General features: G+C 43.5%; 1 protein-coding gene across 14 annotated transcripts in view; it reads right to left on the bottom strand.

Moving 5' to 3' along the window:
- Window positions 1-1,110: 1,110 nt before the first annotated feature.
- The window catches only part of mark2b (MAP/microtubule affinity-regulating kinase 2b), a 43,814-nt gene continuing 28,217 nt past the window's right edge, over window positions 1,111-16,707 (bottom strand). For 5 of the 14 annotated variants that reach the window (XM_053415795.1, XM_053415799.1, XM_053415791.1 and 2 more), the window contains exons 15-20: window positions 16,443-16,537; window positions 9,566-9,832; window positions 6,754-6,780; window positions 3,854-3,892; window positions 3,061-3,170; window positions 1,111-2,672 (exon numbers count right to left, since the gene is read on the bottom strand). In XM_053415795.1, coding sequence (XP_053271770.1) covers window positions 2,323-2,672; window positions 3,061-3,170; window positions 3,854-3,892; window positions 6,754-6,780; window positions 9,566-9,832; window positions 16,443-16,537 — 888 coding nt within the window. In that variant the 3' untranslated portion in view covers window positions 1,111-2,322. Of the gene's footprint in view, window positions 2,673-3,060; window positions 3,171-3,853; window positions 3,893-6,753; window positions 6,781-9,565; window positions 9,833-13,333; window positions 13,475-16,442; window positions 16,538-16,707 lie in introns of all 14 variants that reach the window. The other 9 variants (XM_053415804.1, XM_053415793.1, XM_053415794.1 and 6 more) reach the window with 9 other exon arrangements.

Below are 16,707 nucleotides of genomic sequence, written 5' to 3' on the forward strand. Positions count from 1 at the left end.
AATTAGAATCCAATACCCAGCACCTTAATACAATGATCAACTTTTTAAAAAGAAAAATTTGACGTATTAAAAACTGAAAGAAAAACAAAAAATAAACGACAGTGTGTCATTGTGATAGAAAGAAAGAAAGAAAAGTGTTAAGTTAGGTGCGACCAGCTGGCGGGACGCAGCCTTGTCCCCCTTCTCGAACCCCCGCTCACGTGTGTGTTTTGTTCTGCTCCGACATACTATTGTGGAAGAAGTGACTTCTATTGGTTTGTATGGGTTGTTTTTGAGCGAATGTGTGTGCTTCAATGTGAGAAACATCGACAACACTTAAAAAAAAAAAGGGACAACTTTCAAATTAAATAAAAAAATGGCCGAAATGAAGGAAATATAAATGAGCGAGCAGTAGTCGTCACCACCTTCATCATCAACATCATCGCCGTCGTTAAATACATCAATAACTTCTGCGCTTTGTGTTTATTCCCATACATTACGAGCTGTGTGTGTGTGTGTGTGTCTGTGTGTGCATGTTAAAGGTACATTACACCGAAAAGGCAGCAATGATATGATCTGACACAACCAGCCCACCCTCCCCCCCAAAGAAATCTTAATCTGTACAAACCCCCAAAATTTAAACGACACAAAAATATATTATCAAATTAAAAGTTGAAGAAAAAAATAATTCACCATTTGTTGTAGTTTCTTTTAGTTTTTTTTCTCTTTTTCTTCTTCTTCTTCTTCTTTCTTTCCAGTGATAATTAAACTCACACACACACGCGTTCTGCTTTGTTACATACTCCGATGGCGCCTTTTTGTTTGTGTGTGTGCTCTTTGGGAATATGTGTAGCTGAGAGGAGGGTGATGTCGGGGTGGGGAGGAAAAACAAAAAGAAAAGGGGGGAGGGACAAGAAATGTGTTGGCTCAGGGTTGACATTCTGGATATGAAGGCGTGATGCCAACCAATGTGATACCAACAAAAAAAAAGAAGAAGAACAAACAGATTCATCATCATTCCAACGTTTATGTGCTGACGTATGCAACGAAAACAAAACCCCAACTCTTAATTCTTCAAAGAAAGGCAACGTAAAATCCATCAATGACCCCCCCCCCCCCCCCCCCCCCCCCCCCCCCCAACAAAGTGTCCTTCCCTCCCCCGGTGCCGATACGCCCCCTTTTCCAGTGCACAACTCTTTTTAAAAGCCATAAAATAAGAAGAAACTAATTTAAACTTAAAAAAAAGGGTACGGGGTGTTAAAAGTCGCAGCCCCGCGCTATAGATGGTGACAAATAAGTCGAACTGGCCTCCTCTGACTCGATGGTGGCGGAGAAATAAACAAAGCAAATGAGGAAATGAGGAAGAGACAGGAAGTGATGAGGTGAAAAATGGATGTGTTTGTGCCGAGTTCAGTTTTAGTTAGAGGGAGAGAGTGAAGGTGAAGAGCTGTGAGTGAGTGTGTGTGTGTGTGTGTGTGTGTGTGTGTGTGTGAGAAGGGAGGAGTTGGAGAGTGTCTGTTAGCCGACAACAGCAGAGTTTGTCCATCTGATATCCATCTGTAGGTTTGTGTTGTGTGTGTGTGTGTGTGTGTGTGTGTGTGTGTGTGTGTGTGTGTGTGTGTGTGTGTGTGCGCGCTATTGGGCTTCAGTCCTGGCTCAGTTGGAGTCTGTTAGGTTTTGGACGACATCACCACAAATTCAATCAGAAACTCCTTTTTGAGTTTTCCAACACAACAAGGCTCCAAACTCTCCGTCGATCACTGCGAGATCCAGAGAGAGAGTAGAGAGGTTTCCCTCAGCGTTCCTCCGCTCGTCTCCGTCTGTCCTCCAACCAACCCGTCCCCCCCGCCAACCCGGCAGAACCGTGCAGAGAAACGGAATAAATAGCAGGAAGAAGTGACAGGAGCGGTCTAAGTGTGACTCCTTTAGAAAAAAACTGAGCAGATCGAACATGCAGAAGAAGAGTGGAACGTCTAAGTAGAACGTGACCAAAACTGAACAAAAAAAACAAAAAGAAAACAGCAGGGAGAGAGAAGACCTCGGTCTGTAAGTACTTCACGACTCAGAGGTCATCAGCTCAGAGTTCCTGGTCGCAGGGCCTTGAGAACGTGAGGAACAAAAACTTCTAGAAAATAAAAACTGTTTTCTAGTCTCAGAGAACCAATAGCCCTACGTCAGACCTGTCTCCATGACAATCGTGTTGTTTTTAAAGTGATCCCACCCTTTAGCTTACGCCCTGACTTCCGCAGCGCCCCCTAACGCACCTACAGCACCGCCTTCATCCTCGCCATCCTCCACCCTCCCACCTCCACCCTTTAATCTCCCCTCGCTGCTCCGCCGCGCTCACAGTTTGAGCTCGTTGGCGATCTTTGAGGCAATGTTCTTGAAGGCGATGGACGTGCCCGAGATCCGCTTGAAGCGCACGCCGTTGAGGGAGAGCCGCGGCAGCTTGCACACCTCCATCTCCCACTGGACGAAGTCGTCGCGGGCCGGGTTGCCCGAGACGCACAGCAGCATGTAGCGCTCGCGCAGCTCGTACTCGCAGCTGTTGGAGTCCAGCACCTTGCGGATCTCGCGCATCATCTCCATGGGCTCCATTGAGGAAGTGGTCTTCATGGACCAGGTGAAGCGCAACGCGCGGGGCTTGGCCGGGTCCTTCTGGGTGCCGATGGCCGGAGGGGTGCCGGTGCCACCTGCGGGGGAGGAGGAGGAGAGGGGGTAAAAGATGAGCAATCAAGAGGCAGAATGGATGGAGGGAAGGAGAGATAATTGTAGAGTAATTCACAAGTGGTGATTAAGACCAGGAATAGATGACAAGTTAAAGGGGAACATTTGTGACAAGAGACAAGAAACAGGAAACATGATGCAAGAGAGACGAGGGGAAAGAGGAGAGGAAGGACTGAGGAAGATTACAAAGTGTGTGGGAAAAAACAGGAAGAACGTAGAATAGAACTTGGAAAAGTTCTCAGGTCGTGACCGAAACACTGAACGAAGCCGTAACAGACAAAATGATTTAAACAACACTCAAGACGTTCAGTATCACTCTCCTTTGTTTATAGTGTCAGACGAATCTCTACGCACCAGTGTTACCTGATCCTGGCGAGGAGTTGTTCTCGTCGTTGTTGGTGGAGGGAGAGAGAACGCCACCGGACGTCTTTTCCGACTTGTCCACCGTGCTGCTCAGCATGGACCTGGATGAAGGGATGGGCGGGTGGATCAAAAAGGGAGGTGGGAGAGGAGTGTAGGAAGAGAGAAAAGAGGGAAGAAGACATGAGCAAAGAGAGGAGGAGGAAAAGTGTGAGAATTATTGTTTTAAAAGTCAAGACAAAAAGAGGGGGGGCGGAGAGGAAGGATTGAAAGATGATGAGGTGTAAATGAATGAAGACAAAAAGCAAAACAATTAAAGTACCCCTGTGTGTGTTTGTGTCTCTCAGACCACAAAGATGTGTGTGTGTGTGTTTACGTCTTGAGTGTGTGTGTGTTTGTGAGATATTTCATGTGCACACAAACACACATTTGGGTACTTGGACTCTGATTTTCCCACACACACACACACACACACACGCACACAATCTCTCCACCAGAAGGTCAGAAGGTATTTATTCACCATGCAGATCAACCTCCACACCAAGTTTCCGGGATGCTCCCATTCACTGCTAATGTCCCCTGATTGGTTAAGCAGTTACCACCATCACCAACTGATTATAGAGGACACCCCAGCTTGCCGCCCCCCCTCCCCCCCACTCTCCCAGCCATTCACAACAAGCTCAAAAGATCATCTACTGATTGGCTCCAGGCTACTGATTGGCAGGCAGTGGTAGGGGGGGAGCCTGGGGGGGGGGTTTGGGTTTTTTCGAGCTGTTCTGTATCTCACCTGCTCCCCTCATCCCGACCCTCTCCCTCATACGGACTCCTCGAGAAAAATCAACACAAGTTTAGTCGTCTGTTTTTTTTTTTGAAGGCCCACAGGCCAACATCGTGTTGACAGAGTACAAATCAGCTGGCTGCACACGGCGCCCGCTGCTCGCCATGCCAGACTCCACGTTCCAAACCCCCCCACTTGAAAAAACAACAACCTTGATGCCAAGTGTCCAATTCTATGCCAGCTATATCACAGGCAGGAGAGTCACCTGAGGATGTCACAGCCCACAATGCATTGCTGTGGCCCTGATGCCATGCATATGTATACATCAGAGATGAATGGCCGTCGACCTCATCTATGCAACAGCTACAGCTGCCAGTTATGGGTGTAAATGTTTAGAGCAAATAATCTCTAAGAACTAGTTTATGTGGAGAACGTGGACCACCAGCTCCAGGACGGTTCAGAAGAAGGTGATGGATGGAACTGAGCCGAGTGTGAATGGACTCAATGGAGAAAAAAAAAAACCTTAACTGAAATGGAACCAGTTTGGTGCAGTTACAAATATGAGTTTGGAAAAGAACGAGAGAGGATTCTTCTTAGAGCAGAAATGAAGTGCTACAACAGAATGGAATGGCTTGGAATAGAATGGGATGAATTCTAACAAAAATGGGACGTTTTCAACAAAATGTGAAATGGAACATTTTGAACTGGGATGGAATGGTTTGGAACAGAATGGTCGGCATGGTGAGGGCGGGTCCTGTGGCTAAAGCACTTTGTTAATAACTATATTAGGAACAGTGGACACACTGTTTATAACACACAAACACACACTCCCTGAAGACCTAACCAACATTATTTTGACAATACTTGACCTGTAAAACGCACACGTAACACAGACACAAATATTCTCTCTCATCCCAGCAGACATGACGCACACAGACAAAGTGCAGGGAGACAAGCAAACAACAACAAAGACACACAAAGACAACAGCAGGACACATGCAGACAGTGAAGTGAAAGTGACAAACACACAAAGGACAAATTTAAACAGGTCATGGTCCTAAATTCATTATGTTGAGGAAGAAATGTATCATTTCTGTTGTGCCCCATTAAAAAACAAAACAAAACAAAACATTATGAAAATACCTCCTGCAACAGAAACATGGTTAAAAACAGCACATGGGAAATGACAAATGGAGAAGTGGAAACAAATGATGAAAACGCTTAGATAAACAAAACAAAAAAATACGGCAAATAATGTGTGTAATTTTGCATGCCCAGTGGTGAATAGGCTAAATGTGAAGGGATTCAAAATGGCACTGATTTCCAAGGGAAAAAGACTATTAGATCCACTGCGTTTAATAAAAATGTGTAACTAGAATCTCTTCTTATAATAACAGCACAATAATATATTGGTCCCATATTTATAAATCAACTATCAATTAATTATTCCTACTTGGATACAAATACTGAAGGTAACAGAACAGATGTAATCATTTTACATCTTCTAACCACCCGGTGGAGCAATGGTCCAGATTAATAAGGAAATTGCTCCACCTGCTGGTAAAAATAAGCTAGCACACAGTGTGTGTTTGTGTGTGTGTGTTTGTTTGTTTGTGACACAAAGTTAAGAAATGTGTGTTCAGCTTGTACATGATATGGGTAAAATGTGTCAACGAGTGTTTAACATTTGCATCCAGTGCAAATACCTACATGGAAGTGACTGTGTGTGTGTTTATGCAAATGTGGGGTGTGTCAGTGCAAATATATGTGTGTGTGTTCGCAGCGTTAAGATCTTTTCCAGCAAGAATAGGTCAAAGCCATCCAGTTCTGTTGCTGCTGCTGTTGTTGTTGTTAGAGAGCCAGTGCCACAGTGAGAAACGGAGCAACAAAAGAAACGGAAGAGAGAAAGAAACGAGTGCAGCCTCCAGAAAAAAAAAAAGTGTAGCCTGAGAAACACTGCAGCCCCGTCCCTCCTGGGTCCTCTCCTCCTCTCTATTTCCACCCATCCATAAATACCAACAACACTCAGGGACGTATTATTATTTTGACACTAAAGGCTGCCTTCCCAGGGGGATATTTCACAATGTAAAAAAATATAAAAGTAACAACTTCTGTCTTTTCGGCCGAGGTAATTGTCTTTGTTGTTACCAGACTGATGACGAGAGCAGAAAGGTGAGATGGGGGATGGTTTGGGTAGATGTTAGCAGGAATATCTGTTTGCAAGGCAAAACACCTCTCCTATCCATGAGCTTCTTTAAGAAATTAAAAAATATTTATAGGAGTCTGGTGAGAGGGATAACAATTGTTATTTGATTATTACCTGAACAATTTTTAAAGGTTTGGACACAGCTCTCTATTGGGCTGAACAGAAGGATATTACCTGCATGTGAATCTAGGAAAAGCAAAGGGTTAAGAGCAGGAAGGGACAAGTTTGATCTATAGCACAATTACAACTCGACCTGAATCTGGGGCGCTACAGGGGGGATGGATACACACACACTCTACCTGCTAAAAAAAATGGGGGTGATTGAGTGATGAGGAAGAGGATGGAGGGACGATGGAGGGACGAGGACGAAGAGGTATTATTGTGCTGCGTGATGATGGAGAGAGTGAGTTCAATGCATGAGTGGGTGAGAGGGTTAGTTAGTAAATAATAATAATAACAATAAAATAAAAATAGGCCAAAACACGGCACTCAAAACCAGAGGGCTCAAAAAAAAAATAGGGCCAACCACAGAAAAAATAGGAGAAAAGATGAGGCTCAAGGCAAAAAAAAGGAAGGTTTCAACAAAAAAGCTGCACAAAACACCAAAAGGGGAGGAAATATATAAATATATATGTAAAATATATATGAGGAGAAAATACGTATATATCAAGGGGTTATATTTAACGTTTGGGATGTTGCCTACCTTCTCGGAAACCTGAACGAGAGATTTCTACAAAAACAAAGAGGGATAAAGAAAGAAAGAGAAAAAAAAAACAATGTATGTATAAAAACTTATTTATATATTTGTGACGTTCCTGCAAAAAGACAAGCTGACCTCTGAAACTTTTAAATTAAAGCCCAACATCAACCAGGCTCCGTTGGGATTGAAACAGCAAGCAACATTAAAAATAAACAACACAAAAAAGAAAGAGTCAGTGTTGTTGGAGTCAACCAGACTCCATGTGTTTCGATTATTAGTGTGAATGTGTGAATATTATTAAAAGCACAGCAGAACATCCTAGGGGGATTTAATTGGCTCTGTGGGAAAATTCCATTATGAGCCCACTCCCACCCGTCTGAACACAGATCACCCCCTTCACTCCCAACATGAAATCAAGCGCTCCTCCACACAGATCCTGAAAAGAAGTGTTTGTGAGGGAGAAAGTTTAAACGTGATTAAAAAAAAAGACACAAAAAAAGAAAGACAGAGACCCAGCACTGTCTACACAGACAAAGACACATTTCAAATGAGAAAGCACAGATTTAAGCAACAACTTAATCCTTAACGCACTTTAAGAAACATAATCTACTTCTACACACACACACACAGTTTCGCAAACACACGACATGTAGTTGCAGTGCATAGAACCATCACTCTCCAGACCGAGGGAAAAAGTGCAGCAGGGAGGTTATATGATATGTTAATAAAACGCACAGCTTCGGCGGATACGTGTGTGTGTGTGTGTGTGTGTGTGTGTGTGTGTGTGTGTGTGTGTGTGTGTGTGTGTGTGTGTGTGTGTGTGTGTGTGTGTTTGGTCAAACTGTACAGATGCAACACAATCTCTCTGTCTCCACCACCTCTAAGACCAGCATGCCAAATTGAGTGTGTATGTGTGTGTGTGTGTATCCGTTAGTGTGTTTGTGTGCGCATGCATGTGTCAAGGTGTCCCCACTAGCGGTATTTATAGTTGAGGGAAAAGTGATATCTCCGGTGTAACCATGGATACTGCCGCCACAGAGCTACAGTATCTCTGAGTGGGAGGCCTGGAGAGTGGCTGTGCTTGTACCTCCGCCTCTTCCACACACACACACACAAACACACAGGCGCGCGTACAAACTCAACACCAACACCCACGCATGCATGCAGGCATTGATCATGCTCGGCTCCTGTCCGTTTTCTTTTTTTAAATCGAGCTTCATCATCAATTCAAAAATAAAAAACAACGTCCTTATTCTGGCTCACGTTACCACACGAGTTCCTCCGGCGCTGGTTGGTGACGCAGGAGTGTAGACGTGACCCTCAAACTTAACTACTCTCTCACTCTATCATCCTTTCATTGATCACTGGGACTTAGTTCCTTCCTGCCACCTTTGAACCCTCACTTCCTGTCACTTCCACCCCTCCTTCATTCCGACTCATACTCCTCACTGCTCCTCTCCTCCATATATTTCTCATTCTGAGTCAAGTCAATCACTGCTAATTATTGACTAAATGAATGAAACATTTTCTTTGGCCTTGTTAAATGACATAATTCCCCACTTCGAATCCGCTGAAACCTTATCTCATCTGTTATAAATTATACTTTAGTAGGAGTGCAATGTTATTTAAAGGATAAGGCAAGTGATGATTTATAGTTTTATCTATCTACTTATTCCAGAAATCTCTATCTGTGTGTGGAACGCATATCACGTTTACCGCTCATCTTATCAGCCTCACACTTGACACATGTATTGTTAAGGGCTCAAGGAAGTGATGTGTCGAATTTGTTGGGTTCAATATTATTAGACTTTAAATAAACAGGCAACCAGCCCTCTGTAGCATCGGTGACTGGGACTGCACATACATTTTTATTTATGTTGTACGTCTCATTCCTCAGATCTCCATTGTTGTCCATAAAATATTAAAAACGCATCAATGAGCCATATATTTGCTCTGGGTGACATGTTCCTTTTTTACACGGTTACTGTGGTTTATCTTGTCGTATATACCACATACGTCCATTACATTCTGCAGCTGAAAATTCTCACTAAAGCACCAATTCATCTGCAGCTAAAAACACTCCCCCAGAATGCACTGCTTCCTCCTGTTTGAGTAATGGCTAGCGACTGGCACTGTTGAATAGAGCACAGTCATGGCTAATGTGAACACTTGGGTGTGTCCTACTGTGAAAAACATATATTTATCTATCTATCTATCTATATAGATATATAAACCTTGCAAAATTATCTAGTATCATTAGTCACTGTAAAGACTTGGTTGTTATGAGAGCAGTAACTGCTGCAACCTGCACCAGAGGAGCAAGATGAGAACCGGGCCAGACATGAAACCAAAACCAAAATTACTCCTCACATTGCCGCAGCTCCAGACAAAATTATAGAGATCACACAGCTGTTCCCTTGCTCTCCCTTTTCTACTCCCTGCTGTTACAGATCAGCACGACTTAAGTGTTAGGGATGAGACTGGATCAGCCCCCCCGTACAGAAATACTGCGATGACACGGATATACAGAACAACATTCCTGAGAGGAAGTGAAACGACTTGTAATGTTAACCTAGTCATTTTCTGCCCCGAAGTGAAACCTCAATACTCAAACTGTACTTACGCTACAAAGCAGCTGGATAATAAATAGAACAGCCGCAAACAACTGTTTTCAATTTACAAAAAATCTTCTTCTGCCATCATTTCCCCTTTACTTACTTCCTTTCTCTGTGCATATTGTGTAACCACAAAGTTTAATCTGAACTATTCACCCATCCCATTCTCCCATGCTTGTGCCTATGTTTCTGCCACTCACCTGCGTACAAACTTGGATGTGAACTTGCTGAAAATCCCAGTGGCACCATGTTGCCTCCGTGCCTGGCTGTTGCCGTGTGACAGCGAAGGGGATGCAGGCCCGCCTGGGTAAGCGGAGCCCTGCTGGTCCCGGGCACCCCGCTGCTGGCCGGCATGGAACGTGCTGCGGATGCCTACCCCCCTGGAGAAGTTGGTGCGGTCCGACACAGCAGCGCTGCTGATGTTATGGGCAGACGGGGAGGCACCGGGCGCCCGCTGAGCTGGAGCACTATGTAGGAGAATTGGGGAAAAAGAGAGAGGAGGGAGGAATATGGCAGGAGGGAGGGGGGTGATGATGAAGCAAAGTTGATAGGGGGGAGCGTGTGGAAGAGCCGTGAGGTGGATGCGGAGAGGAGGAAAGGTGTGAAAAAAGATTGGAGGGATGACGGTGTGTTGGAAAGAGAGAGGCATAGAAGAGGAGGTGCAAATTAATAAGAAATCGGTGTGACCGAAGACGAGAGAAAAGAAAGAAAGAAAGACAGACAGTATGAAAGAGGAGGGGTGGGGAGGGTAGAATGAAAAGGGAAGGAACATAGTGAGGTGTAGGAGATGATGCAAGAGGAGAGAAGTAGAAAGAAAGGCATAAAAGAAGGGAAGGGGTGAAGGAGAAGAACACTGTTAGACAGAGAGAAGAAAATTACTTCTTCAGTGCTACTTACCTCTGGGTAAGGTGTGTCTACTGTGTCTGTTCAACACCTGCTCACCATCATGTTTAACAGAAAATCCCTAAAATGTGCTAAATCAATAATTAGGGTCACATCAGGTCAGTGACACACACGAAAAGACACACTTAAAAAGATAATGAGAAAAATGAAAATTCCCTCATTATCTAAACAACAAAAACAAAACATTTCTGGAGTCTCAGGCGTAAACAATGAAGTCAATTGTGACCTCTTCCTCAGACGTAATAAAACAGAAAAAACATAACAGGCCTCCATGCTGCCCGTGTGGTGTCGTCCAACACCACATTTAACCTAAATGACACTGTTTAGCCCTGAAACATTCCAAAAGGGTTTTGTGGACTCAAACACTTCACCCGCTCCTCCATCGGCATATTGATGAGTAGATAATGAGTGAATTTCCATTTTTCTGTGAACTATCCATTTAATCCTCTTTACCTTTTGTTGAAGAGATCTATATCTTTATCTTACACATACACACATTATATTCAGCTCAAATTTTGCTTTCGCTTATAAAAATTACCAGATGGCAATCGCAACAACACAGGTTTCCCAGCTATTCACTGTAGAGGGTTTGCAGAGGACTACAGGACATGCATGGCAACACAAAAGCTGCAGAATGTATTTACCCTGAGGGTGGTCAACATCATCATCGCAGGATGAAGCTGTTCATACTAAATTTAAGCAGGCAGATAGATAACTATGAGTTAAGTGTATTCATACAAATAATTCATTTCTAGTTTAAGGTGAATAGCAGTGATGGACTGCACGTTTCTGAAGCAGGCTTGTTATACCATGTTTTATGAGGTGGATGCTAATGTGTGTTAGATGACGGCTCATTTTCATGCTCAGCACACTTGATTTGCCTTTGATAGATTGCACCTCTACTTTATACAAATGTGCCTTTACCAGGTGCCTGTGAACAGAATAACTTAGAGCGTATATGAAGACGGACAACTTGCCAGGTCCCCAAAAAGGAGGCCAAATAATTTGGATAACCACCTGGTGGCTGGCTGCGGTATAGTTCTCGGTGTCTGAATCCTTTCATATGAAATACAGCCACAATTCCATGTAGGAACGGATTTCGGTACCCAATCCTCAAAATTGCTGAAGCATGTGTATACCTTGGCTCCATCTCTGATCCATCGATAATGCGCAGCCTCTAACTCCAAATGATAGATGCACATAATTGCAGCAGTCTAATCCTGAATATTCCAGTAGGAAGTTCAAACATGACGTTCATCTTTATATACAATCTCTATGACAGCACTTGAACACTGGCGCTTTAAAATGTAAATCCATGAGAAGTGAATTTGAGAAGGGTATCTGGGGACAGCTGGATAAAACAGGAATGAGTGGGACTTGAGGACACAGACTGTGTTCTGAGAAAAGCTGCCCAAATCCTCACTCGGGGGTACAGTCTAAGTGTTGTTCTGAACAGCCCAAGCTCACTGCTGAGCCGACGCATGCAACAGAACGAGACTTCAACACACAGCCAGAGGGCCACTTTGACATTCGCTCTGCTGGAATTTGAACCTGACATTTGTGGGTTGTTGTATTAGCTGTCAAAAAAGGTTGTGGGGGTCTCTGTGTGACCAAGTGGCAGATCAGCTCAGCTTCAGACAGTATATCACGTAGAGGGAGAGCTGAGGAGCATATCCAAAGAACCCCTGTATTGTGACAGTTGGCTGGCAGGAGAAAAAAAAAATAGGACTGAAAATATCAAAGTAGCCCTTCAAAGAGATTCCGTCAAGCAAGTGAGCAAGCTAACAATGCAACACACCGACACACACATTATCCAAACAGATGACCAACAAGATAATCTGTTAGTTAACTCCACTCAGAGTTGTCACAGCTTAATAAATGAAGACAGGGTTTTCCCCCCGCAAATTCATAGCTCTTCTTAACATAGGAGGGACATTTTATTCACCCAGCCACGGAAAAACAGCAAAACTGTTCATATCGTGCCCCTGATGGCCTGGTGGCTTATATGCTAAGATTCCTAAAGATATTTTCTTTAATAATAAAACATGAACAGTAAATTATTCATGCTGATATATGTGCTCAAAATCTTAGGGTTGTGCTTTAAATTCAAGAAAATGCTCAAGATGAAAGCATATAGCAATTTTATCCATCTCAAAGTTTCTATGAAATGCCACTTTGTTAAATGTATTACTGATTTGTTCCTTTGACTGGGAAGTTACATAAGCAGCACACCCCATTAAAGAGTCAGTCAATAATCAAGATTATATATAGCAAAGGAAACCTCTCTGGCTGGAGTCCTAATGTCTGCTGGTCCACCAACGCCTCCTCTTGAATTTGTGGTCTGTCTACACTGACAAAAAACCAGCTCATCTAGTTCTCAGGCTCTTATTGTGCAGTCTTGATTGTGCAGGTCCGCTGGTTGAGTGTGAGGCTTGAGCAGGACTGACTGGCCGAGGAACGGGCGACGTCAAACAAGTTGAGCTTGCACAGTTTTCTGAGCTTTGCTGTTGACTTGTCTGTTGCTAAGTAACTCAGTACGGCATTTCTTTGTTCGAGAAATTGACTGAACTGTAACTCACTGCGCCTCAGATAAGATAGTGTTGTGTACTGTCTTTGCTGCTGAACTAATGCTAACTTTGCTTCCTGGTTTGGCTTACTGTAGAGAGCCGGAAAAAAGTATTCTCTGTTAAAAGAATAATTTAAATGCAAAAAACAAGTGTGTGAGTGTGGGAAATTCGCAATTTCAGGGGGACAAATATTGGCGAACGGTTCTCCAATGTGTGCCAGGATCTGTTGCTGTGTGATTTAAATGCAATCAAAGAGTTGGTTTTTTATTAAAAATAAAATATAAAAAAAAGTTGGTGCCCTCCCTTTAATGAAGCAGCAGGGGATGGAGGCTTTAGAGACAACCAAATTACTTCCCTTCTTCAGCTCTTCTTCTGCCTCATTGTCCACTATGGGAAGGATGATGATCTGTGCTGAGTTAAGTGGTTCGTGCTGAGCGGGGCTGCGGGAGCTGTGAGTGTGCATGTGTGTGTGCGAAAAAGAGTGAGTAAGAGACTTGCCTGGGCCGTGGTGCATGCAGGTCAGAGGGGCATGGATGATTGGAGGAGGACAAGGACTTGCCGTGGCGGGGACGCGAGGAGGAGGAGGATAGGACGGCAGCGGCTGAGGCAGTGGAGGCGCGGGAGCCCGGAGTGTTTAGGCTGGGGAGGGAGGAGGAGTGGGGAGGAATGGGAATGCCCCGCCCGACACAAACGCACGTATATGCACACACACCAACACACGTGAGTGACACAGGAGACACACACCATACAAACATTAAGTCAAACATACATACCACCATACACACATAGGCAAACACAACATGGGCGGGGTTTGTTTGTGGGTGGGCGGAGAGGTGAGGTGGAGCATGGTTAGAAGCAGCACTTAATGAACACACACTAAGGGTGGGGTGGGGGAACAGAGAGCACAGGAGAGAGAATGGAGGAAGTATACACTCAAGACAAACAGAAAACACGTAGAACAAGATGACACGAACGATGAGGAAAAGTTTGTCTTTTTTGTACGTTGCTCCATCATGGTTTGACAAAAAGAAACCATCTATGCATGTAATATCTGCCTCACACAAAAGACCAACTTGGCAAGAGATTGAAAAAAAAAAACAGACATCCTGTGGATAAAGCCAGATCAAAATGCCACATTTTGTTCAGCAAAAATAATAAAAGGCACCCCTTTAAATATATAAATATATTGACGGGTTAACATACCTCTGGTACAGGCATACATCAAAAAAAAATACTAGAGTTTATCTTGAAAGGGTGCCAAGTAAAATAAACCCCAACCAAAAAACCCTTCTGATCAGATATTTTTTTTTAACTTTTGTGTCCCCTCGTAATAGTTATTGCATATCAATCCACAGTTATGTAATCTGCAGCCCATAATAAATGTTTATAGTTTAAATCTACATAACTGTCACTAAGTCAATTTGGACAAGCAGATGTTGGACAGGACATGAAGCTGTTTCACTGTCCTTAGATGAGACAATAACTCTGACCTCCAAGCTTGTGGTTTTATAGGTTAAACTGTCTTGCGACTTCTGCCTGTCAAGTGCCTGACGACTCCTTTTCGAAACTTCCTGTCATTTTCATGGTGCATGCGACTCTAAAACTAAATCAAGCCAAAACAACAAAGGCTATTTCCTGAACCCTTTATTAATCAGCAAAGTGTTGCTACAGGCTACAAAGCTCTGCACATTGCTGGCGGCTCGGATTTGACTTTTTTTTTTTCCACACAGAGAAACAAACAGTAAGAGACGGAGGAGAGTGGTACGACAGAGGAACAGAGAGAGATAGCTTGAAGAGAGAGCAGAGGAATGAGAGAGAGAGAGAGGGACATTTATAGAGGTCAACCAAACAGCTACTAATTACAAAGAAAACAAACACATAGCAGAGAGGAAAACACACACTCTTTCTGACAGGGATTAGTCCGGCTGGTGATGGAAAAATAACCGCATTCACTCGACAACCCAGTGTGTGGCAACCATTTGAGCATGTGTGACATGTATGTTTAAGCCTGTGTGTGTCAATGAGTTTGTATGTGTAGAGCCTCAGTATGTGTGTGTAGATATTTTTGTGTATGTGTAAGCTTATTAAGAGCCAAGTACAAGGAGTACCACTAAGAGTTAATATTCCATCACAAGTCTTCCTAATCTCCTTAGAAAGAGAGCAGAGAGAGAGAGGAGAGATTAATATAAAGACACAAAAGAAAAAGGAAGGTGGGGAAAACAGGAAAAGAAAGGAGATGCCAAGGAAATGCAAGTGACTTGAGATCCAGAGGGACAAGAGCTCAGACCCAGATAAAAGAACAGATGAGGAAAATTAGAAAAGGAGAGAAAGAAAAAGGGCAGGGTTTGGAATGGGGAGGGGGTTTAACAAGAATAGTAGCCCAAACTTCAAAGCATTAATGATGATCAAATAAAGTAACTAATCAAAGCGGATGACAAACACTACGTTAGCAGGGTCCACTATGGCTAACAGACCAACAGTATAAAAAAAAAGAAGCAATGCTGTCTCAAATGACCACTCCAGTGCCATAAAGTGTTCAAGAAATGTGTCAAATGAATATGGATCCTTTCAAAAATTTGTTTGGGATGGACACTATTGTGGGAACGAGGGGTCATTTGAGAATTAAGCAGTAATGACAATGACCACTGGATCATTGTATGAATTATGGTTCAGCTTAATGTTTAATGCTTAAAATAAAATAAAAACACACAAAGCATATGGCTGGTTAATGCATGAGTGATATGAGGGTGGTTTATGTACACGGGCTCCAGAGCGAGAAATCTTACGCCTCGGATTTAGTTTAAATAAAATAAACATGTGAAAGTGTTTTTTATTGCCTTAATGTGAAGATAGAAAGTTCACAATCAAGCAACTCCATTGTGGCCTAAAGGTTTATTGTGGTTGAGGAAGAAAGGAGAGTTGGAAGAAAAAGTTTAACAAGGAAGGATAAAATGAGGATAAAAAAAGAACTGTGCAGGACCAATTCAGTGAGGAAATAAATAAGAATTGAGCACAAATTCTACTCTTTTTCGATAAAAATATAACTTTTTTAAAAGAAGAAAATAGAAAGAAAAGTTAGTTTGAAGAATGAGTTAAGGCCACTGTGTGTCATCCTTTGCACGTGAGAATGTGTGTGTGTGTGTGTGTGTGTGTGTGTGTGTGTGTGTGTGTGTGTGTGTGTGTGTGTGTCCAGCGAACCCTGCTCTGCTCTGACTGGCAGGCCTCCATCAGACCATCTCGGGTAATCTGTAATCTACTGGAGGTTTGGCCTAAATACCCAAGAGAGCCTGATTTCCTCATCCAGGAGGGCTCACCCCGCCCTGGGCCTTGGGGCTCCCTGAGCCAGCTGGCAGCGCTTTGGAGAGCACCAGCAAAGGTCTGGGATTCAGTCGCTGAGACAGCTGTGGCACTGCTTCATTCACAGACCATAATGAGTGTGTTTGTATTAAGTGTGTGCTGGTGATGAAGCAGTGTGCCTCGAAGCAACTAGTTGGGTTGCAAGTGACTAACGACAAAGAGTGTATGTGAGGATGACAGCACGTGGGTGTGCTTGTCCTTGTCTGTTTGAAAACGTGTTGCTTTTGTGATTGGGCGCCATTATGTGTACCTGTCCTTGCCGTTCTGGATACCCTGGCTCAGCGTGGCTCGCTCTGTCAGAGGAGAGTTCCGGCTGCGACTGGTACCGGTGGACAGGATGCTATTCTGTAGGAAGAGAGGGAGAAAAGGAGAAGAGGGTTAAAGATATAGGAATAATTTCAACCCAGGGTCAGTGCAGTGGCGGGAGGATGACATTAAAGGTGACCAGTTATTCCTGGAACAGCCTCGAACCAGCAATGACTTTAATTACTTAAACCTTATTAATTCCTCACCAA

The sequence above is a fragment of the Pleuronectes platessa genome, chromosome 23, assembly GCF_947347685.1.
Source record: "Pleuronectes platessa chromosome 23, fPlePla1.1, whole genome shotgun sequence".
NCBI classification, from domain to species: domain Eukaryota; kingdom Metazoa; phylum Chordata; class Actinopteri; order Pleuronectiformes; family Pleuronectidae; genus Pleuronectes; species Pleuronectes platessa.